The sequence below is a fragment of the Amia ocellicauda genome, chromosome 17 (assembly GCF_036373705.1).
Source record: "Amia ocellicauda isolate fAmiCal2 chromosome 17, fAmiCal2.hap1, whole genome shotgun sequence".
NCBI classification, from domain to species: domain Eukaryota; kingdom Metazoa; phylum Chordata; class Actinopteri; order Amiiformes; family Amiidae; genus Amia; species Amia ocellicauda.
In genome coordinates this window covers 15,909,873-15,932,640 of record NC_089866.1, presented here as the reverse complement: position 1 = coordinate 15,932,640, position 22,768 = coordinate 15,909,873, and the positions used below count along the sequence as shown (strand labels likewise).

At 43.2% G+C, this 22,768-nt stretch overlaps 1 protein-coding gene and 1 long non-coding RNA gene across 3 annotated transcripts in view; one reads left to right on the top strand and one right to left on the bottom strand.

Annotated features, from left to right (window-relative positions):
- Nucleotides 1-15,528, top strand: part of pi4kab (phosphatidylinositol 4-kinase, catalytic, alpha b) — a 33,591-nt gene extending 18,063 nt beyond the window's left edge. The window contains exons 31-57 of one of the 2 annotated variants that reach the window (XM_066689442.1): nucleotides 275-289; nucleotides 1,401-1,493; nucleotides 1,636-1,792; nucleotides 1,900-2,027; nucleotides 2,423-2,581; nucleotides 2,753-2,904; nucleotides 3,224-3,331; nucleotides 3,674-3,801; nucleotides 4,185-4,343; nucleotides 4,692-4,771; nucleotides 4,911-5,110; nucleotides 5,470-5,560; nucleotides 6,396-6,563; nucleotides 7,034-7,087; nucleotides 7,308-7,428; nucleotides 7,691-7,820; nucleotides 9,122-9,192; nucleotides 9,430-9,502; nucleotides 9,626-9,696; nucleotides 9,972-10,081; nucleotides 10,513-10,617; nucleotides 11,765-11,890; nucleotides 12,302-12,422; nucleotides 12,814-12,973; nucleotides 13,519-13,608; nucleotides 13,900-13,983; nucleotides 14,922-15,528. In XM_066689442.1, the coding sequence (XP_066545539.1) occupies nucleotides 275-289; nucleotides 1,401-1,493; nucleotides 1,636-1,792; nucleotides 1,900-2,027; nucleotides 2,423-2,581; nucleotides 2,753-2,904; nucleotides 3,224-3,331; nucleotides 3,674-3,801; nucleotides 4,185-4,343; nucleotides 4,692-4,771; nucleotides 4,911-5,110; nucleotides 5,470-5,560; nucleotides 6,396-6,563; nucleotides 7,034-7,087; nucleotides 7,308-7,428; nucleotides 7,691-7,820; nucleotides 9,122-9,192; nucleotides 9,430-9,502; nucleotides 9,626-9,696; nucleotides 9,972-10,081; nucleotides 10,513-10,617; nucleotides 11,765-11,890; nucleotides 12,302-12,422; nucleotides 12,814-12,973; nucleotides 13,519-13,608; nucleotides 13,900-13,983; nucleotides 14,922-14,973 (3,006 nt within the window). In that variant the 3' untranslated portion in view covers nucleotides 14,974-15,528. The remainder of the gene's footprint in view (nucleotides 1-274; nucleotides 290-1,400; nucleotides 1,494-1,635; nucleotides 1,793-1,899; nucleotides 2,028-2,422; nucleotides 2,582-2,752; nucleotides 2,905-3,223; nucleotides 3,332-3,673; nucleotides 3,802-4,184; nucleotides 4,344-4,691; nucleotides 4,772-4,910; nucleotides 5,111-5,469; nucleotides 5,561-6,395; nucleotides 6,564-7,033; nucleotides 7,088-7,307; nucleotides 7,429-7,690; nucleotides 7,821-9,121; nucleotides 9,193-9,429; nucleotides 9,503-9,625; nucleotides 9,697-9,971; nucleotides 10,082-10,512; nucleotides 10,618-11,764; nucleotides 11,891-12,301; nucleotides 12,423-12,813; nucleotides 12,974-13,518; nucleotides 13,609-13,899; nucleotides 13,984-14,921) is intronic. The other variant, XM_066689441.1, reaches the window with a different exon arrangement.
- On the bottom strand, nucleotides 14,727-16,705 carry LOC136712714 (uncharacterized). Its single transcript, XR_010804873.1, has 3 exons — nucleotides 16,579-16,705; nucleotides 15,681-15,715; nucleotides 14,727-14,815 (listed from the first exon to the last, which is right to left on the bottom strand). It is a non-coding gene; the product is annotated as an uncharacterized LOC136712714 (long non-coding RNA).
- Between the last annotated feature and the right edge of the window lie 6,063 nt (nucleotides 16,706-22,768).

Below are 22,768 nucleotides of genomic sequence, written 5' to 3'. Positions count from 1 at the left end.
AATATGTCCCAAAAACAAAAAGGGACACTTGTCAGTATTGTGCTGTGGTGAGGCAGTGGGGAGCTGCTCGGGGTCTGGTCAGTCTTCCTTGTGTCCTTCTCCATGAGTCTAGTGGGTTGCATGTAAGTTCATCCTTGACGCTCCTTCATGCTGTTTTATTCCACATTCCCCATTGTTGACTGCCTTCATGATGTGCCTGTGTTCCTGTCGCCTCCATGTGCATCTCACCTGTTGTCCCTGCCCTGCCATGTGTGTACCTGTTCCCCTCCAACAGCCAGCTTTCCCTCAGGTTTGTCTAACCAGCACCATGGCTTCCGCGCACGCTGTCGTCCTGAATGTGCTGTTTTTATTTAGCACTCTGTACATGTTTTGTAATTTTGTGTGTTTGCTGTTGCGGAGCGCACTTTTGTTTTATTCTCCCCCTCGCCACCTTCTGCTTCAGCCTTACCCTCAGCAGTGGTGGTGTGCTTCAGTACCCGCCAGGCTGCAGTCGCAGTATAAGAGGTGCTCAGACCCACACGCCTTTCTGAGTTTCTCTCATCCCTGTATCATTATTTCTGTCAGTTCCAGCATTTCCAGGGTGTTGCAGGAAGGAAAGAAAAACACTGTTTAGGGTCAGTGTATTAAGAAAGGGCAGTTTCATTCAAAAGCAAAAACTTATAGATGGTTCATTATTATTATTATTAATTGTTTCCATTCTTTGTCAGGCACTGAATTGTTCTCTTTTGCAAGGTTATTAATGTATTTACCCCTTTTTCTGACCAGTAGGTTGTTTAATGAATGTTGGTATTATATCAATCTTAAATTAATGAATCGGAGTTCAGGAGTATTGAGCCGTGGTAAGTAGCAGTCTGGGTAGGTAGTAGAGAGTAGGTGTTGTCTGCGGATAGCCATAGGTAATTAAGAAGGTAGTGACAAGGAAGGTATCCCCCAGAACAGTGGTTCCCAACCCTGTTTGTTTTTGTTCCAACCAAGCTTAAATACTTAATTGAACCTTCATTGAAGTAACAATCTGCTTAGATTTGGCTTTTTAAATTTTGTAATAAAAAAGTTGGTTCTTTAATAAGTTATTTATACAATTCTATACTTAAAACCCCTACTGTTTAAAATAAATAAAAGGCTCTGATTTAGGACATTTAGGAGCTCGGTTGCAACAAAAGCCAGCAGGGTAGGTGGTTCTCCAGGACCGGAGTTGGGAACCACTGCCCCAGAGTATGCACCTCCCATTTTTTTTCAATATTATTTTAAAGTTTTTTTTTCCTGTTTGCATGCGGAAGGTATTGGAAATGAAAAATTGTATTATATATTATCATACATGGCACGATGTGTTTTATGCAGAAGGGAATCTGTCACTATATTGCTGTTTGTGCTAATTTGGGACTTTTGGGGTTGCCCTGCAGTCGACGCAGCTGACTGAAAGGCCAGCCTGTGTGAAGAAGGACTACTCTAACTTCATGGCGTCCCTGAACCTGCGCAATCGCTATGCCGGAGAGGTGGGTGGAATTACGGTTTTATTTTGTTATCGCTGTTACTTGGTAAAATAGTTTTGTAGTGGAGAAGACATTTATTCAGCTGGTCATGCTTTGCAGGGGTCTGTTCCCACTCAACACTGTCTTGCCCCCCCCCTTTTCGCAGGTTGCAGGGATGATCCAGTTCTCTGAAGCCACGCGCAGTACCTCGGACCTCAACAAGCTGATGATCAAGCAGATGAATGACGCTCTGGACGCGCGGCAGCCCGAGGCCTACACCCAGGCCATGTTCAAACTGGCCGCTCTGCTCATCAGCACCAAAGGTGTATATTTAATGTATATTTTGAGTTATGCATGCTACAGATACAATGCTAAAGTGACGATCCTGTATACACCCTGGGGGTCTGAGACTCTTGTTGCTCTCCTGCAGACTGTGACCCTCAGCTCCTGCACCACCTGTGCTGGGCGCCTCTCAAGATGTTCACGGAGCACGGCATGGAGGCAGCTATGGCCTGCTGGGAGTGGTTTCTGGCTGCCAGAAACAGCGTGGAGGTCCCAGTATGTCTGTCCTTTATATACATCTCAGTTAATGGCCAGGGAGCTCCGGCCCCATGTCTGAAGAGCTATAGTCTTCTGGTGTTCAGACACAAAATATATATATATATGTAATGTCACTAATAAGTATAGGAACACCATTTAAATGTCTCTTTATTTATAGAGAGAGGAACAAAAATGGGCATTCCTTTAAGTTCTCTCTCCACCATTTTCCTCTAACCACCTGATTTGTATTAATTCCAGACCATCAAATGTATCATCTCCTTTAGTTGAAAAGAAATGCAGTACATATGTCCAAATCGGTTTTTGTCCACCTCAGTATATATATGTCAAGCTGTTAAGGAATGCTTTCTACCCGTCCCCTGTTTTTCTGATAGCGTTCCCCTTTTTCATGGCAGTTCATGCGGGAGATGGCGGGGGCATGGCAGATGACCGTGGAGCTGAAGATGGGCCTGTTCTCGGAGACGCAGGTGGAGGCCGACCCGCTGGCTGCGTCCGAGGAGAGCCAGCCCATGCCCTGTCCCCCGGAGGTCACGCCACACTTCATATGGATCGAAGTGAGTGTAGAAGGTCTGCCATAGAGGGTGGGGGGAGTCTGACAACCGGCCTAAAAGAAAGGGGACAGGGTTTTTTTTTTTTTTATTTAGTGCCACCACACAAAACACTCGGGCTTCTTTCGTTTACCTCCATGGTAACTCGTGTTTGTAACTGTGGTTCGCATGTTGTAGTTTCTGATGCAGCGCTTTGAGATTGCCAAGTACTGCAGTGCAGACCAGGTTGAGATCTTTGCCAGCCTGCTCCAGAGGTCCTTGTCTCTGACCGTGGGTGGCTCCAAGCCCAGTATGAATCGACATGTAGCAGCCATCGGCTCCAGATTCAGGTACGTCTGTGGGTCTTCCTATTGATGATTTAAAATATAAGCATGCCTGTGTAAACTTAAGAAATAATAGTACAAAATATATATATATATATATATATATATATATATATATATATATATATATATATATATATATATTATATATTTTAATGAATGCCCAGGTTATATAATTTATTTTCACACATTTTTATTTTATTTTATTTTATTTTATTTTATTTAGTCTTCACACATGAACCAAAGTGTGTGTGACACTATTTGTGTATTGCCAGTTTTGTATTGTTTTGTGTATATAAACCTGTCAATGCTGCCCCCCACTCAGGCTGCTGACCCTCGGCCTGGCTCTGCTGCATGCGGACGTCGTCACCAACGCCACCATCCGCAACGTCCTGCGAGAGAAGATCTACTCCACCGCGTTCGATTACTTCAGGTATGCGGGTCACCAAATACATCAAGATAGTCCCCTCTCGGTGGCTGGGCCTCATTGTATGCCTGAGTCCTTTAATGGGAGAAGCTGGCTGCTGGGCATATAGGAGGAGTCTGCAGTTAATCCTATGATGTTGCAAAGTCTGTGTCTGTCTACACTCAACATGTTCTGTTTGTTTGTATTTTTTCTTTCCTCCTTCGGCAAGCTCCAGGTTTTCAATTAGAATACATGATGATACTTTAAGTGTTTGCAAAAAATAACTAATTGCAATTTAGTTTTCTGCCTGGAAAAGGTTGAGCTTGCCTTCTCCTTTTTCATCTTTTTCTCATTTTCCTCGTTCTGCAGCATCTCCCCCAGGTTCCCCACCCAGGGAGATAAACGTCTCCGGGAAGACATCAGCATAATGATCAAGTTCTATGCCAGCATGCTGTCGGATAAGAAGTACCTCGCTGCTAACCAGCTCGTACCACCTGGTGGGTTCCTGCTGTAGCGCTGTGAAGCTCGGCGTCTGAATATGTATTGATTGGAACGTGTCTCAGGGCTTCACGGTCTCTGCGTGAGACGAGTCGAAGCAGCTGGATTAATCTGACAATAGAGTCGTTCTGAATCACCTGAACAAAGGTTCAATTCAAAAATCTTCTTTTATAATTAACCAGCAGACCGTACATCTGTATAAAGTGAATACCCTCTCAAAACAAAAAAAGGGGATCAGGAATAGACTGCAGAAAAGGAAGCATTTTTTCTGGAGTTTATTCAAAAACAATTGACATTTGAAATGAATTATTCTTGCCTTGCTGGCTCATCGTCCTCGCAATGTCTGAGAAAGCTGATGAAACATCTCCTGTCTGGCTCCTAGACAACCAAGACCCTTCTGTGAACAGCCTGTCGGTGATGACGGTGACGGACTCCAGGAATAACCTGGACGTGGCTGTGGGATCCCGGCAACAGACCACACAGGGCTGGATCAATACCTACCCCCTGTCCAGCGGCATGTCCACCATCTCCAAGAAATCGGGTGGGTCGAAAGAAACGTGCAATGGAATTCATAATCTAATGGGACCAGCGGTCTGGTCTGTACTGGTTTCAGAATTCAGTAAGAGTCTTAAAATCCATGGCAATAATAGTTCTGGTCAGATTCATACTGAAATAATTCCATCCTTTGCTTTTCTTGGTAAACTGAGTATTTTCTTCCAGGACCAAAGGATTTAATGCATCATAATCTGGCCAAATCCCCCTTGTTTGGAGTTCATATCCCACAGGGGGGATTCATTTCACCTGTCAAGGTAGATCAGGGTTAGCAATGCTAGGAAACTAACCATACACATCTGGGTGTCCACATTTGCCCATTTGTCTTCCATTCCAGGATTGTCTAAGAAGAGCAACCGAGGAACTCAGCTGCACAAGTACTATATGAAACGCAGGACTCTGCTGCTGGCTCTTCTGGTAAGTGTGCTGTGGCAACACGACCAGAGATTCTCTCCCCCACCCCTGATATATTTGTACTTGTACTTGTACTGGTACACCTCAAACTGCTGGGATGCTGGAGACGAACTGTTAAACCCTGTTGCCGTGTGTCTTGTAGGCCAGTGAGATTGAGCGTCTGACTACGTGGTATAACCCACTGTCCACCCAAGAGCTGGCCATCTCTGCCGAGCAGTCCGTGGAGACCAGCATTGCCAACTGGAGGTCCAAGTACATCAGCCTGAGTGAGAAACAGTGGAAGGACAACGTCAACCTGGCCTGGAGCATCTCGCCTTACCTGGCACTGCAGCTCCCTGCCAGGTATGCCACGCCCCCATCGCTGGGCAGCAGTGTTTGCAGGAACCTAGGACATGCCATACAGAAAGTGTTCTGGGTTTGGGGGTCTATTGTGTTGGAGCGGGGAAATGGTACTGTTTCAGAAACTGGATCTTTTGAAGTTGCAGGGAACTGGCTTGCTTTTGCCTATTGTATTACATGTTGTTATTGTAATATGATATGAATACTGATGTAGTCCTTCAAGTTAATCTGCATGTATCCCAGTTCTCTCTTGCCAAATGTTGCTCTTTGGCTCCTGGAGTGAATGATGCGCTACTGTCGCCATATAGTAGCCAAACATGATCAGTCTCTGCAGCTTTTACTGTGGATCTTGTTTTGTGCAGGTTTAAAAACGCGGAGGCAATAGTGACAGAAGTGACCCGCCTGGTGCGCCTGGACCCTGGAGCTGTGAGTGACGTTCCTGAAGCCGTCAAGGTGAGATGACACGAATCGGCATATATGATCTGACTTGATCTTTCTGTCCACTGAGCTGTGTATCACTTTTCATAAGGTTAATAATAATACTAACAGTTGTAGTCTCCATTACGTGTAATTCTACTTCTACATTTTATTATCCATTTCCTGTCCTCCTACTCCTGTGAGATCGGCCCTGGTTCACTGATCATGGAGACGTCCTCCTCGTGACAGAGCTGCACTTGGCTCCGCTCTGTTTGTTTACTGCACGAGTAGTCTGCTCCCAGTGCACTTTTAGACGGATTGATTTTTTTTTTTTTTGATTGCTTGTGTTGCTCTCAGGTGGACAAGTCCCAGAGCAGCACAGTGAGACAGCGGTCATATCGATTGCTGTGAAGGGGTGTTTGGTGTTTTGATCCACCCGCAATCCTCAGACTAACACAACCTGGTGTGGCTCGGTTCAGATTAAGTTCTTGGGTTGCACGGTTACAAACGTTTATAAAGCTTCACATTCAAGCATGGGGGTTTAAACTGTTCGAAAACAACACAACTGATATAATCTTAAATTGTATAATATTTGAGGCCTGTTATGTAAAACTGTGGCCTTATTTTATTTTATTTTCTCAGGACACAGCGTTTGGTGCCAGGTTCAAATTCCTGAAACCAGGGGTTTACATGAGGGCGACGGTATTAATGATTTACTCGGGAGGATTCAATCAAAAACGAGACAAACCCTCTTGCAACATATTCTGTGCTGTTAAATAATAAAATCGTGCTATATACACGGACAATATAATCGGGGGTTTATATTTTGTGCTGCTAACTGTTAATAATGTGTTTGTGTTTTCTTGTGCAGTACCTGGTGACGTGGCACACGATTGATGCCGACTCCCCAGAGCTGAGCCACATACTGTGCTGGGCGCCCACCGACCCCCCCACAGGCCTGTCTTACTTCTCCAGCATGTACCCCCCCCACCCGCTGACGGCGCAGTATGGCGTCAAAGTGCTCCGCTCATTCCCGCCTGTAGGTGGCCTCTGTCCTCTTGGCACACTTCTCATGCCGCTCAGGTTTGCAGCAGACCTTGAGACACAGACGTAGCAGCGTCTGTGTGCAGTGCCTCATTGTGTATCCCACTATTTAAACTAAGAAGGGCAGTTAATATGAAGTATTGGTGACACACCACAGAACGTCTGATTGCACCAGATATGAGGGTGGCAAAACTTGGAAGGGTATAGAATGGTCTTTAAGTTTTACCCCAGATCTGAAGTAATCACTTGGCCATGATAATAGCATTTTATTCACTGTTTTATAATAAGTAAATGTAATGTAAAACGGCAACAACAAAAAATACAATGGTTATTTGACTGAATTATATGAACAAAAAAAAGAATTGATAGTCCTCAGTCCTCCAGTCATTTATGAAAGGGCTTCTTTGAACGTTTTGTTTCAGTATCAGTATCCTTCTAACAGGTGGTTTCATTCTCTCCTGTCAGGATGCCATTTTATTCTACATTCCTCAGATTGTTCAGGCACTCCGGTACGACAAGGTGAGTGATGCACGATTCGTCCGTTTCAGGAAAACAATGATTGTTTGGCCCTGCTTTTTGCTGGGTTCTTTATCGAAGCGAGCCAATAATACTTGACAAAAAAAATCCTATAAATAAATATGAAATATAAAAATATTGTTAATCTTCTAGTTTACCACAAAAATATCAATATTATGTTTGATTGTTTCTGTCATCTGTCTTGGCTGCCCTGTTCCTGCAGATGGGCTATGTGAGAGAGTACATCCTGTGGGCAGCAGCCAAGTCTCAGCTCTTGGCCCATCAATTCATCTGGAACATGAAAACCAACATCTTCCTGGATGAAGAAGGACACCAGAAAGACCGTACGTCAGAAAGGCACTTGGTTACTGTGAATTTCCTTAATCTGGGCACAGTAAAATAGTTAAACTTTAGGATAGTTATCCACTTGAAACTTTCCTATATCAGAGCATTCTTCATGGTTCCTCCATATGAATGTTTTCCATGAGTTTGTTCAATACAGAGGAAGGCATTTATGAAATTGAGACCGAATGTTCGTGCCTTTTTCAGTCTGCTGCTGCTTCCTCTTGTTCCGCTGCTGATGCTGGCCTTCTTTCCCCCTCACAGCTGATATTGGAGAGCTGCTGGAGCAGATGGTGGAGGAGATCACAGGCTCCCTGTCCGGGCCGGCCAAGGACTTCTACCAGCGGGAGTTTGACTTCTTCAACAAGATCACTAACGTGTCTGCCATCATCAAGTACGAGCGTGTCTGTGCCCTTCCCAGAAAGCATTGTGTTTGTCTACAACCTCTTTTCAACCGTGGGTTCAGGCGCTCCTCGCCAGCTCTAGTCCAATTAAAGCGAGTCAGTCTTAGTCATGGCCCTGATAACAACATAGTTTTACTGCAGTCGTCTGAACGGGGGAGTGTGTGTGTCATAACGAGCCACGTTGGGTTCAGGATGGTGGGTGTGGCCGCTCTGGAAGCTAAGCAGGACTGACACGTTGACCGCGGTGCCCTAGGCGGGTGTTCTTGTAATGTCTGAGTCCGTCATGGGTGGTAATTGTCGTCTTCTAGAAGGAGAAATTCCATTCATGTCCCAGCTTGAAACGCTGACTGGGTAACTTTACAAGAGACTAACCCGCCGATACTTGTCTTGCTGCTCGAACCGACCTAGGTCCCTCGTGAGAGACGGCAGGCTTTGGGTTGGCTTGGCAGCCATCAGGAGAGCTCTGCAATTTTAGTACAATAAATACCGCTATAGTGTGCAATGTCAATGTTTAGGACACTGTTGACTGTGCTGTATACCTGACAGCTTGGGGTTTTCTATGTACGCAGTTGGTACCCAGAGCTGGCACTAAAGGTTGGCTGTGCTGTAGTGTTTTAATCATGAGTGGGTTTATTACGTGTGCTTTTCATTTCATGGGATGTTCAAGCAACTGAGCATGTGCAAATAGTTTTCTTTGTGGTATTTGGCTGCCAGTGTCATCCATTGTAGTATTTTGCATTGCTATAGATTTGAATCTCCTCCTCCTGCCCTGTCTTTGGTCCCCAACTTGGGCAGGTTTTCTCGGGCAAATGCCTTTAAAGCACCTCTGGAGTGAGAGCTGCTGCAGGCTGGGCACCGGCTCACAGCGCTGTGATGAGAGCTCATGTGACAGGCTTGACTAGGACAGAGGAAGAGGCACTTTTGGGCTCCCTAACAAAATCCCACGTGTGTAATTACCGTGTCACTTGCCTCATTAGAGCAATTATTTGGGTTTATGTGAAGCACTCTTGTGGGAAAACCACAAACTAAACAAGACACCACGGCTATTCGATTTCACTCCCTCAGATGGGCTAACCGTGCTGCTCTGACACGCATCTCTGCCGTGGATGTGTAATTTTATATTCCCTACCAATTTAATATTGCTGTAGCGCGGTACATGCCCCACACTGAAAGGGTTTTAGGGAGAGTGCAGGTTAGTAGTAAGAATGATGTGAAGGGTTCATACCAATACTGTTATTTGGCAAATCTAAGTGACCTTATGTGTTCTTTATCCTGAACCTGTTTGTTGCAGGCCCACCCCTAAAGGCGAGGAGAGGAAGCGGGCTTGTCTGAAGGCCCTGTCAGAGATCAAGGTCCAGCCTGGTAAGAGATCTTGCATTCTGCTCAAACTTTGCAGATAACAATGAAGTCACTACCAGTAGTAGGAGGAGGAGGAGTAGTCAAGTTAAATGATGACGCTGCTTGTCTGCCAAACTCTATATTGGCAGGTTTAAAAAAAAAAAAAACTGTCACACTGATTTGGTTTCTTTGCTGAATGTATTTCTGGTGTTTTAAGACCTCAACAGGGGATTTGAATGCGTTTTCTCTTCTGCTTCCTAGGCTGCTATTTGCCCAGCAATCCTGAAGCAATCGTTCTAGACATTGACTACAAGTCCGGGACCCCAATGCAGAGGTACAGCTGTGTGCTCTTGATCACTGACTGGATACTGATGCTCTGCTTTTAAAGCCTGTGTTGCCATTGTTAATACAGGTTGTTTAACAGGTTTTTAATGACATTTTGTTTGAAATCTTCCAGTGCTGCTAAAGCCCCCTACCTGGCCAAGTTCAAAGTCAAGCGCTGTGGCGTCAGTGAGCTGGAGAGAGAAGGTGAGTGGACCTCTCTTGTGTTTCCCAGCAGTCTCTGGGGTAGACTGTGAACATGCCCTGAATTTAACTTGAGAAAAATTGCACACAAAAGGCAGTTGACGTTTAAGCCTTTACACTGGCCTGAGATTTGGCCAACGCGTTGACCTGAACGCCACAAGCCTGTTGAGATGGGTACATTACCAAAGCGTGTGATTGAAAGCACCTAAGGGCCAATCTTCTGCTTCCCTTAGTGGAATATCTTGTGTACAAGCCGTATTTCTGTCCTGCTTTTAAAGGATTGCGCTGCCGATCGGACTCTATTGATGAGGCTGACGAGAATGGAGAAGGGGCTCGGAGAATCTGCTGGCAGGCGGCCATCTTTAAAGTGGGCGATGACTGCAGACAGGTGGGAGTCGAGTTACATCTTTCACAGTGTGCTTTCAAATGTTTCCTTCCATAGATCAATTGAATAAATTGAACCTAAATCCACTGTGCAGTACGATGTCATCTCCTGAATGGACAGTATGTGTGGCAAGCTGCTCACTCCTTTAATTAATCAGAGAGGCAGTTTGCCCTGGCAGATTACCCACAGACCTGTTATCTTTAAGATTTCTTTGTTACAATCAATCCCAGCATGAAGTAAGACTCGGTAGTTCTCCACTCTGGTCTTGAAAGTGGAGTTCCCATAATGCAATAGAGTGCCACAGACAAGGGGCACAGGAACTGTCACAGTCAAGGCTCCAGCTGACTTTTAAGAACACATTTTCCATTGGAAATATATTTTCCATTTGTATATATACATTGTGACGACCTGTTGTGCTTCCTCCTCCTTTGCAGGACATGCTTGCGCTCCAGATCATCGGCTTGTTCAAGAACATTTTCCAGCTGGTGGGCTTGGACCTGTTTGTGTTCCCCTACAGAGTCGTCGCTACAGCACCAGGGGTGAGAGTGCCCAACCTGCCTGCTGGATGGGCTCTGGGAGTTTATTTTATTCTCCAGTGCATAAAACTTCCATGTGCACATCAAGACATACATGCTGCTGCCTTTTATAGTGCCTGGATCACAGTGATAGGAGTGCAGGCAGATAGCACACAAGAACTGAGCCCTTTCCTTCAAAATCAGTTTAGATTTAAAAAAATAAGTAAAATGCAAAACGCAGCCACCATTTTGTTCACAGCACGTGTTTCAACTCATGATTTTTAACCTCTGACATTTGCATTTCATCAGAGATGTTGATCCGCTCTGTTGTAACTGAGCCCTAAACATCTGTGTCAGTCCTGCAGTGTATCCAATGGGAACAGAGGCTTGGGGCCTAAAATGTATAGGCTGTTTGTTTTTAGCAGTTTAGCTAGTTTAGTTTATTTTTTGTGGGTTTATGACCTAGAAAGGCCTGTTTGAAGTGAGTGGCACCCTCTCCATCCTACACATGAGCATGGTGGAGAGGAATGTGACTGGAACTCGCTCTATAAGGGTCTGGCAACTTTTTAGTTTTGAACCAGCTTTATTTGAAAGGGGGGGTGCTTGTGTAATGACCAGGGGTCCAGTTGCTATTGCATATTGCAGACTCAAACTGCGAGAATTGCATGTGTATATGACAATATATATCGCCGTGATTATGCATTTTGAGATTTGAATTCCTACTTCCTACTGCACACAATTATAATTCAGTCTGGCAGGGCTGTTGTCTCGTGGGCTCACGCTGTGTGTGTCAATGGGCCGTTTTGTAATTAAAACTCTGTCCTCCTGGCATTGTGTGTGCCAGCTATAGGTAATCAAGCTTTCAGAGAAGGCAAAACATTGAATAAGTAATTTATGGAAATACGAATAATTGATTCCCATCTTTAAGGAGTATTTCCCCTTAGACAAACTGCAATTCAAGTGGCTTTTGCTTTTTATTAATCTAATGACACAAAAAAATGAAAATAACTTGTTTTGCCTGCGGGGCATAAAGTCGCATATTGCTCTGCAAAGACAATTAATTGTTTTTTTTTTGTTTGTTTGTTTTTTTCTTAAACAAGTAAAATGTTTAAGGGAAATAAGTAATTTACCACTTCAGGCTAACTTATTATTCCTCTCCCTTTCCCCACAGTGTGGAGTGATTGAGTGCATTCCAGACTGCAAGTCTCGGGATCAGCTGGGAAGGCAGACAGATTTTGGAATGTATGATTATTTCAGGAACCAGTACGGAGACGAGTCCACACTCGCGTACCAGAAGGTAAATGCACCCTGATCGCTCAGCCAGCTGCACGGAGGGCAGGCCGTCTGATTTCCTCACTTTTTATTTTCTCTTATAAACGGCAGTGGGAGGATGTTTGGTGGGTTTTCTTTCCCTCTGTCTTGACACCCTGGTACTTAAATAGAATCTCCCTGTGTTGTCACTCACTCTGAACACGGCCATCTGTCTGTCCGCAATGTCCCCAGTGAGGATGAATTATTAACTAAGAATGATTTAATATGCATGTTAAACGTGATCGAAGTCTGTAATTCAGTTCTCTCGCGTGCAGCGTTGGTTGTCCGCTTGGTGTTGGGCTGTGATGAATGGTTTGCTGGTGGAGGAGAATGTGCAGCAGATGTGAGTCTCTGGCGTTTTTACACCTGCTTTGTGGTTCCCCCCCACCCCCTCCAGGCCCGCTACAATTTCATCCGCAGTATGGCGGCCTACAGCCTGCTGCTGTTCCTGCTGCAGATTAAAGATCGGCACAACGGGAACATCATGCTGGACAGCAAGGGCCATCTCATTCACATTGGTGAGGGCCTGGCGTCTCTACAGCAGAGCAAAGCACCAGCAGGGAAATCTAGATATTAATAGTCTATAGTCTTATTTATTTTCCTCTTGTCAAAAGCGCTTATTGTGGCCTTCATCTCACACACTGCAATCAAGCTGCAGATCTGTATTTTATTTAATTGTTCTTGCTGTCTTATTGTTGCTCCCCCACACCACAAACACATAATTGAGTAAGATGTAATGATTGTACAATTTTTAATTGCTACAAGGGATCAAATTTATTTTTCACAGTTTAATTCAGTCCATTAGTGTCCCTCAGTAAAAACAGAAAAGTAATATAAAGCTATTTTGATGGAAAGTTCACTATGCAGCTGCATTTCCTTGTGTTTCCTCCGCTTGCCCTGACCTTTTAGATTTTGGCTTCATGTTCGAGAGCTCTCCAGGAGGGAACCTGGGCTGGGAGCCCGACATCAAGCTGACGGACGAGATGGTGATGATCATGGGGGGGAAGATGGAGGCCACCCCCTTTAAATGGTTCATGGAGATGTGTGTCCGTGGCTACCTGGCTGTCCGGTGAGAGCAGGGCTCGGGACGGGGGAGGGGCGGGGGAGAGACGGGGGAGGGGGGCAGAGGGACTCGGACGAAGTGCTACCACATTGGCGTTTTGTTTGTTCTCTTTTGTTCTTTGCAATACAAGCCTTACCTGACCTGATTCAGTTAATACAGTTGTGAATCTGAAGGTGTGTAGGTGTATGTGTGGTGGGAGGTAACCACGTGCGCAGACTGTATACGTTTATTTTTAATTATCTGTTCCCAGGCACTCTAATTTTTGCTCTTCCCTTCTTAATTGGGTCTGTTAATGAATTTAACCACGCTCCCTACTGAACAGCAGGGTGAGGGAAACCATTCCTGTGGCCTTTAGCTGCACACTTAAGTGATTCTAATGTGTGAAGTTAATCACAGCCTCTTGGCATGAGATTAAAGCCAGCCGATGCAGGGTGTGAAAGTGTGTGTGTGTTCACAATGCTCTTGTGAAGGTGGCAATTGCTTGATTTCTCGCTCTCTTTGTCTTCCTCACCCATCCTCCTCTCTATTGCTGTCCTCCCTCTCCCCCACAGCCCGTACATGGACGCTGTGGTCTGTCTGGTCACACTGATGTTGGATACAGGATTGCCTTGCTTCCGTGGACAAACCATAAAGCTACTCAAGTAAGTTCCTCTTCCCAATCGACACTCCCAAAAAATCCTACCATCCCCTCACTCACAGACACAGACTGTCCAGTAGCACAAGGAGATGAATCCTGAGTTTTCATTGTGACCCAGGCTCTCGGGCACAGCCCTACTTCCACCCCTGACTTGATAACTCAAGAGCTGTGGCCTGCAGATCAAACTCAAATGATTTGAGCGCTCTCTGGACCGGGCGCTGGAGATCTCTGCTCTAGATTCCTCCAGCCCAGGTTCTTGTTCAGAATCGCAGGGTTAACCGATCTCTCTTTACAGGCAAAGGTTCAACCCCAGTATGAGTGAGAAAGAGGCATCTGCCTATATAATTAAAGTGATCCAGAGCTGCTTCCTCAGCAGCAGGTATGTACCTTTAGTTCTCAATTTTTTCAGTTGTTTGTTTTCCCTCTGCATAGTTAAATCTAAGGAAAGATTGGATTTTATTATTTTACCCAAATCACTATCTTTTAAGAAGTGTTGTTCTGCATAATTCACTCCGCACCGTGCCTGACATTGAGTAAGACATTGCTGGCTACCGCAGAGTTCATTGTGCCAGATAAGTGGGTGAGAAGGTTAATGTTTTGCATCAGTGAACTCAATTCAGTTTATCAGCACTGACAGGGCTGGAAATGCTGAGTGATGAAAGGGCTGGGGCGATACGGAGTGTGGCGCAGCTGCCCGGATAATAGAAACTTCAGTTAGTGAGCGGCCCCAAGGTGTGGATCACCCGCTTCCCCTGTATAGCGGCCTGCCCTCCGCGGGGTTTGAACCGGCCAATTAGAACGGCACTGTCACGTTTTAACTCTTCTTCAAAGAGGAAGTCATGTTTTTCTGAAAGGGAGAGAATCACCACAGTGCTTCAACTGTTTTAACAATTAGCCTGTTCACAGGTTTCTCTTGTTCACAGTCTGGCCAATAGTTTTTAAACTCTTTAGCCCCATCTTTACCATTCAAGGCTGCCCTGCTGTGGCTACAGTGTTTGTGACATCACACACATGATGGAGAAGTTAAATAAAAGCTGCCATCGCATCCAGGGCCGGAGCAGTGTGTGAACTCCCCATTCCACACCCACACCCACACCCACCTCAGCTCAGGATGTCCTCAGGGTCCAGCAGCCTTCAGGACATTCTCCAGTTGCCCAAGTGCTCAGCTCACATCTTCAAAGTTAGACCCACTGCGATTCTACAGTGAAACCCTGCAAAGTAAAAAGAAAGAGGGGGGAAATAAACAGGCACACAATGTATCCAGTTGCAGTAACTTGACATATCAGCCATATTTAATTTTTTTCTTTTTCTTCTCAGGAGCAAAACGTATGACATGATCCAGTACTATCAGAACCAGATCCCGTACTGAGACCGGCTTCGTCCTCTTCATGGGTTTATTGGTTTTGTTTATCGCAACTGTTACACTAGTGTCCAGAATTATGTGCAATTTAAAGAGAATAAATAAAATAGTTTACTATAATCAGTCTGCATGTCTAATGTATGGGCATTGAAGGACCACTTTTTCCCCCCCTTTGGTTTTATTTATTTTAGAGTACATTTTTGTTTCTGAGGATTATTTTACATCGTAGAAAGACAGGAAAAAAATAGTTTTAAACTGTACTTAAACATTGCAGGAAAAGGTATCGAAACAACCCTATGCTGAGATGTTTTAATGACTGTGGTCGTTATGCAAATACTGTTCTCCAGAATATATGATGTAGATTCCAGATTATCAAACCATTCAGTGTAAAGATGTATGTGTAAATCTGTGCACAATTTTTGGTGTGTGTGTGCTTATATTGTGATTATAACAAGAATTTAAGTTGTAATGTGTATCTGAGATTTGTATAATGTTTCTTTTGGGATGCATATGATTTAAAGAGTATTTAATCTAATATCTATTAAATAAAATAATTTAAATAAAGTATGTGTGTTCCTTTACTTAAATCAGTTTACGATCAAATAGTTAATTTGGGAACATGCCTGCTCCCATAATGAATAAAGAGGAGAGATTTAAATCCCCATCCACATCCAAATTGGCTATAACAGTGTACATGTGATATATAATACACTTACCTCTTCGATGTTCTGTGGGGTTAAAGCTGCAGTAGCTATTTAGGCCAATTAAAGAAGAAAAAATAAATCATACACTTATCTTGAGCTAATGTTATTTAAATATGTAGAATCAAAAGTATGAATTTGTATTTTAATGGTGTTGCTAAAAAACAAAAATCACTTTGTACTCTTTCTACAACAGCTGCATGAGTTCTACCTTTCCACACACCTGTACACATGTAGCACCTTCAAGAGAGCAGAAGCTAATGACCTGAATTACATTTATTCCTGTCGGCAACAGTTGTAACCTCATATTAAATATGTTTCACAACATTTTCATGCACTCCCACCACAAGCTTAATAAGCACTTAATACACAGCGTTGCAAGAGCTGCCCATGATGAAGTTATCAATCAACTAGAAGGAGCCTAACCCAACACGCATTTTACAGCATGTTAAGAAAGCCTCTCGCTTTAGGGATCTTTCTGTTTTGTCCCGGTTTCTTGCTGATGTGTGGCCCCAGTTTAAAACTTGCATATCTTGAATGTTATAATTTACATGGCATATACTGGGTGAAAGAAACTCACAATTCAACAAAAGCATTAAAGCTGATATACCAAGTAACGTCCTGGCAATACGGGACTGACAGACCTGACAGCACCTAAAACTCTTAAGGATTGCAGTATTGATCAATCAATAAGGCGCTACATGTGCAAATGTTTTAAGGACTTTAAAGAAATGCAAAAATAATACTTGGCACTGGTAAGGTCCTAGCAGACTTGTTTAACGTCAACCTGTCAGAGCAATCGCCGCCTGCACGTCTTGGCATCGCCCAGTGGCCGCAGATTGGGGAATAAATTAGTCCTAATGATGTGCGATAGTGTCCCTTCTGAGGGCTGCTGGGGTAATAGACCAATTACCTGCTAATGCCCCAGTCCTCAGATTGAACCCTCTGGACCCATGGCTGATGCAACAGCAGTCTCTTCAAATCCAGTCAGCTGCTTCTACAACCGTGAACTGGGAGTCCACAAGCTGGCGTGCTGACAGCTGAAGATTGGAGCAGACATGTCTGAAATAAGAAGGGGTATTTAGTTTAGGAGATAACCAGAATTGTAATCTCCAAACACCATAAAGGCACAAAATAGTAACGCCCTCTCCTGTCTGTGTGCAAACACAGTGCATAACCCTATATGTCTGTCATATATATATATATTGCCTCTTAATTGATATGACTTGATACTCTAATGTGGGTAAAATGTATATTACCACTGTAATAATATAAGCATAACCTCAAACAACATTACACTTCCCTGCTCGCTCTCTATTATTGCATTGCACATTATCATAATAAAACTATAATGTCTGACAATTTGTTAAAAAATAAACCATTGTTGATTTGGCCCATTTTGTTTTATGAACAACTTCCTTGGATAACAGTATTCGTTAGTTCTCTACGGCTGGTTTTACTAGACAATAGTGCAGCCATCAGTCACCACTCACCTGGGGAGTGGATCACCAGCACGGCTCACAGAAAACTGGGGGGACTCATTTCAGTCTGTCAAAGAGGCATAAATTCATGAGGAAGCTGGCAGCAAAAGAGAAATGTGAACAGCTGACAGATGCACAGGTGACCCACAGGGGGCCGGCTATTCAAACCTCAATGGACATTATGGTCCCATGCATCTGTAGTGACCGGCCACACCAGTTCACATAGCGCCCACCTGGACACAGCTTTACAGACACTGTGGGGGTGGCAGGCATCACCCCACACTCAACCCTGTTCTCAGACATGCATCTTGCATGACAACTGTTTTTGTCTGCAGGGGTTACAGCAACTCTAGCTATCTTTTCAAATAGTTAAGTTAAATTTACTTATCCAGCAATTCATATATTATATAGAGATATTCAAATGTGTATGAGTATTTATTTAAATACCACTTTAGATAACAAAGACATCCGTTTATGTATAATTATAAATACTGCATCTATACATTAACAACAACTAATGAAACTGAACAAATGAAACTTAATGTCCCTTAACTTTAATAATAACAAAATATATATCAATTTTGTATTACTGTGAATAAACATTGAGGTCATACAGGAAAAATAGATATACTTCGTTTTGAGACATGAAACGTTTAAAACATTTTTACCCTGCCCACTTTACTACACGTCAATTGCAGTTTCATCGAATAAACACCAGGTGTCACACAGCCTACTAAACCAGTGAGCATCCTTTTCCCATGAAAATCAAACCTGCCATTCATGAAATTAATAATAGTAATGTCATTTACTTATGACTTTTATATTGTCATTATAGGCCCTACATTATCTGAACAATACTCAATGATTAGCCTACATCAGATACTTTTGAGGGAAAAAATATTATGGATAATACGCATTTGATTATAGTAGCCTATGTAAAAGGCTCATTGTGTATTCAGTTTTCTGCAATGGACACTTAAAATAAAGCGAATGACCTCCGCTGTTATTGTTATTTATTAATTTATATTTTTTAAAAAGATTGCCAAAATAGTTCCACATCTATCCTCTTGTCTAGATTAAGTATTTATTCAAACCCTTAAAGGTCTAAAATCACTGGCCTGTCTGCCCACACCCCCCTTAATTTAAAAAAAAAAAGATTTTCTTTTCAAAACGAAAAACCACTCAGCCCCACCTTAAGCCAACATGCAAGAGATAGACCACAGCCCAAAAAAAAGAGGGGGTGGTAACATGATAAGGTGACAGTCCTGGATAGACATTTAAATACTGTCAGAACACAGAGGTAATAGCTGACAGGGAATAACTGGGTTATTAAAATTAACTAATAAAAGCACAATGGGAATATGGAGAAGTTATTTTTTCTTCTCTAAACATCTTTCTCCCTAGCCTTGCCTGGAAATGACTCTTAGCACTCACCCCTTAAGAACCAAGCCTTGAATGCTACAGATCTAGGAAGTCTTTAGCACCACTGGCTTGGACACGCCTCGTTTAGGATTGTATCTGCTGAACTAATTTTCTGGCTACGAGAGAAATTATTTTTTTTTAATTTTTTTTCTTAGAGGAAAGAAAGTGTGCAAAACCAGAATAAACTGTAAATGACGTGTATTTTTAATTATATTTATTAGTATTATCAAAAGGCGTGTGGAAGTAAAATATTGAACTTCTATGTTTAAGTTTAAAATGTTTATATATATATATATATATATATATATATATATATATATATACACATACACACACACACACACACACACACACATTAAGGTGGAAAAAAATAACAACTGGACAACCCACAAATTTATATTTCTGTGAGTAATTAAAGACACATGTTTTTGTTCGGGACACGTCAATCATCGCCAAAAAATAATGTTGTCAATAGAAGCGATACGAGTGAAAGCTGTGTAGCAGGATCCACCTGCCAGATTCCTGTGGATTTCCTCCTGAACACACGCTTTGTCGAGCTACTCTACTGCAGCTTTCATCATGGGGGGCGTAATTAGCTTCATTTGCACATTTGGATACAAATACGGCACGAGCTAATTAGCTTAATTAGAAGCAAGGTTTTAATGATTTGTTGAACAACACATCCCTGACAAAGGGATTATTCATGGAAGGGAGGGTGTGTGTGTGTGTGGCAAGAGTAGGGATGGGCAATCTGTGTGTGTGTGTGTGTCGTGTGTGTGTGTGGGGGGGGGTGATATGCACTGTTCTGCAGGGAAAACAGAAAGAATGAAAAAGAAAGAGAAGCAAGAGAAAGAAGCATCATATCCACATACCCCTCTCTGACTTCCCCTCATCAAAAATTCACAAACTCTCTCTAATGAAGTCATGGGATTCTTTCTGTTTTTTCCCTGCCAGCTGAGGTATGAAATGAGAATTCAGTCCTCTTTTCCCTCTGCCTCCCTCTCTCTTTCTCTCTCAGTCTCTCGTGTGGCACCATCCCCCCCCTCCCCTCCCCTCCCCAATACACACACTCTCAATGGTAAGGAGACTCGTTCTGTGAGTTTTTTTTTTTTTCTTTGCATTTAATTACACCCTGCTCCTCACCGCCCCTCCCTCCCCAGGAAACGTAGCTGCTTGTGGGATTCACTTGTTATGCAGCACTTCTGTCTCCTCTGAGCCCAGGAGATAAATTATTTACCAGCAGCAAGCCAGCTTCAAAGAGGAAACACACAGGCTGCGCCGCATCTTCAGACAAGAAAGCCTTCGGAAATATGAAGTGAAATAAAAATCTATAGGTGTATTTACATGCCCTCTGCTTCTCATTACTCGCCTGTTTGTTTCCGATTGGCAAGGGGCGCTGAGCAGCCAGCCCACAAGGCAGAGAGGCAGAGGAAGAGAGAGAGAGAGGACGAAGGGGGAGAGAGAGGAAGAGGGAGAGCGCGCCTTCTTTCTGGCCCTGCCTTCAGCCTCCTCTTTAAAAACACGTGAAAACTGCATTATTATTAATTTAATATGTATTAAAAATATATCATTGTTTACATGTTACTGCATCTCCAGGTACAAGATTAAAACTTGTCATAGTTAATATTTCATCGCAAACATAGTCTCACTGATGGCCTTTGATATATATTTGATGTGAGTTACAATTTTTATCATTTGTATTTTGTTTGTTTTGAAACACATTTGGCATCAAAGCCCTGCGTGTCCAACAGTGCTGACACTAAACACTGACCTCATTATCTGATTATTTCCACTCTGGCTCGAGTAAATGACTTCATACAGCACTGTGATTTATTCAGTGTCGTCGTAATAAAAAATCATGCGAAATCAGGATATCTACTAAATGTCCTAAATGTATAGGACTCGCTGTATTTTTAAAACAAAGTATTACACAAATGCACACCTTAAATTGTTCTGTCCTGTCATACATTCTTGCATATTTTTATCCAGAATTTCCCCCAAAGTCTGGCAAAACAGGACAAGTGTTATTTTACCACTGATCGTCCTGTCGTACAATGGGAGAGTGCAGGCTGAATGTGCTGTCAGAGTTGTATTCTCTCAGCTATTGAGCTGTCCAAAATAAATCTTGCTCACAGGGAACAACTCTTAAAAACTCAGAAGTGAATGTCATGCACTTTATCACAGCCAGCAAAGGACAGACGGTGGCTTTAAAGAAACACAAAGATGCCATGCATGTATATATTTCTGGCTACGGTCGTATGGCATTGTCCAGTCTGCTGCGATTCATTAAATCTCCCCCAAAATACGCAAAACTAAGACAAATCGGGATGGTGGAAGATTACCCTGCAGAAACTCAAGTTCTCAAATGTCTCCTATTAAGAGATGATGCTAAATTCTCTGGTTTCTTCAAGTAAATTGGCAACATCCACAGGCCCACTATCAACTGAAAGAGCACAACGGGCCGCCCATTTTCTCACATCCTTCTACGTGAAAACACAAAACACGAATAATGGACTGCAGTGTCTGTACCTCACAGGTGCCTCTCGGTGACTGGAGATGAGTGACTGGGACAAATTATTAGCCGGCAGAGAGTGTGAACAGGCAGGTCTGCCACTTCAGCAGAGACTTTTTTTTCCCCCCCTCTCAAAGCAAAAATTTAAATCTATATGCCACAGCAGTTAAATTAGGCGGAAACCAGGCGCGTGTTGGAAGCTATCTCCTTCCTCTCGGCTGGGCTGTTCGGGATGAATAATTTCTACGGCTAAACAAGCGTTGCTGGGTTTGGCAACCCCTCATCACTGGTGTGTAATCACTGTCTGTACATCAGGGGGTCCGGAGATTGAAATGTGGAAATAGATGAGCCTCCGGATTGAGGCGCACGCGTGGCAGGAGGCCTCTCTCCTGGAGGATGATGTAATGAGGTGGCTGGCGACCGCTGGTAAATGAGATTTTCAGGATGAAACTGAGAGAAACTCGATTTCAGTCCCTCTCCCCTTGAGCCAGGGGGTTAGATTGAGTCATGCTTCTCCCGCAGATCACAATGCATCACCTTAGGATTCCCGGCCCTCAGGCAACACGCTTTTCCATTATGACCAGCACTGTGTAACTCATTTTAGGGTTTTGTAAACACTTACATTATTTTATTTTATGTTATTTATTGTATTTTATTTGTTTGATTTAGTTTTTACTCCTCACCCACCTTTGCAACCTGCATCACGCTCCAGGAGAGGGGAGAGATATCTGGATTCAGATCAACACATCCTCCCCACTTCCTTTGGGTTAGAAAGTGCTTCTGTCTGCAGCAAAGGTACACAGCCCAACGCAATACCAATTACACTTGCACAGAGATCCTCCTGGAACCAAACGGTCAATAAAATACACAGAGAGAGATTCATTTGGCTTCAGGAAAAAGCTTCACGTTAATTGCTGAACCGATTGCTCGTGTTTCCAAAAACTCAGAAATACAGCCTGACTCAGAAATACAGATGGAACATCGCCCTCCATGGCCCCAGGGTCAAAGGTACACTTCTGAGAAATTCAATACTCTCTCCTAGTTTACAACGAAATGTACAGCACTCTTTCAGAAGAACTAGGTAAGATACACTGAACCCATGATATTGCAGTGAGAATTCAAATGGGGCACGCCAATCTCCATTACACATGAATCCTTTTAAAAGGCATTGTAAACTTTATCCTGGGTGCTGTAGGGTATCTGGAAGCTAGGGGAATTACATATTGATTGAAACTGTTGACCCTTTGTTGTTGATTGTGTTAACAGGTTTCAGGAGAAGGATATATACCCACATATACATTATATAAATATATATATACACACACAAATACATGCTTAATCTCCTGAAACCTGTAAACACAGTAAACTAAAAAGGATCAGGCGCATATATGTTACAGAGGTTAGCTGTTTATCCCCATGACCTAATTATAAGCAACATGTAATTCTACCTAGATGCCCAGCATGACTGTATCATGTAATCATGTCAACTTCCTCAGCTGGGGTTAGCAGTGTCTCTTCACATCCTGGCACCGCTATTGTTAATCCAGTCATAAATAAAAGATAAAAGGAGCCAATACAAGGCAAGCAGTGATTCGGTTATAGGTATATTAATATGTTTTCTTGATTTCCTTTCAAAGCGGTGCACATCGGCTTGTTCTGGCATCTTTAAATCTCAGCCCATGACTGCA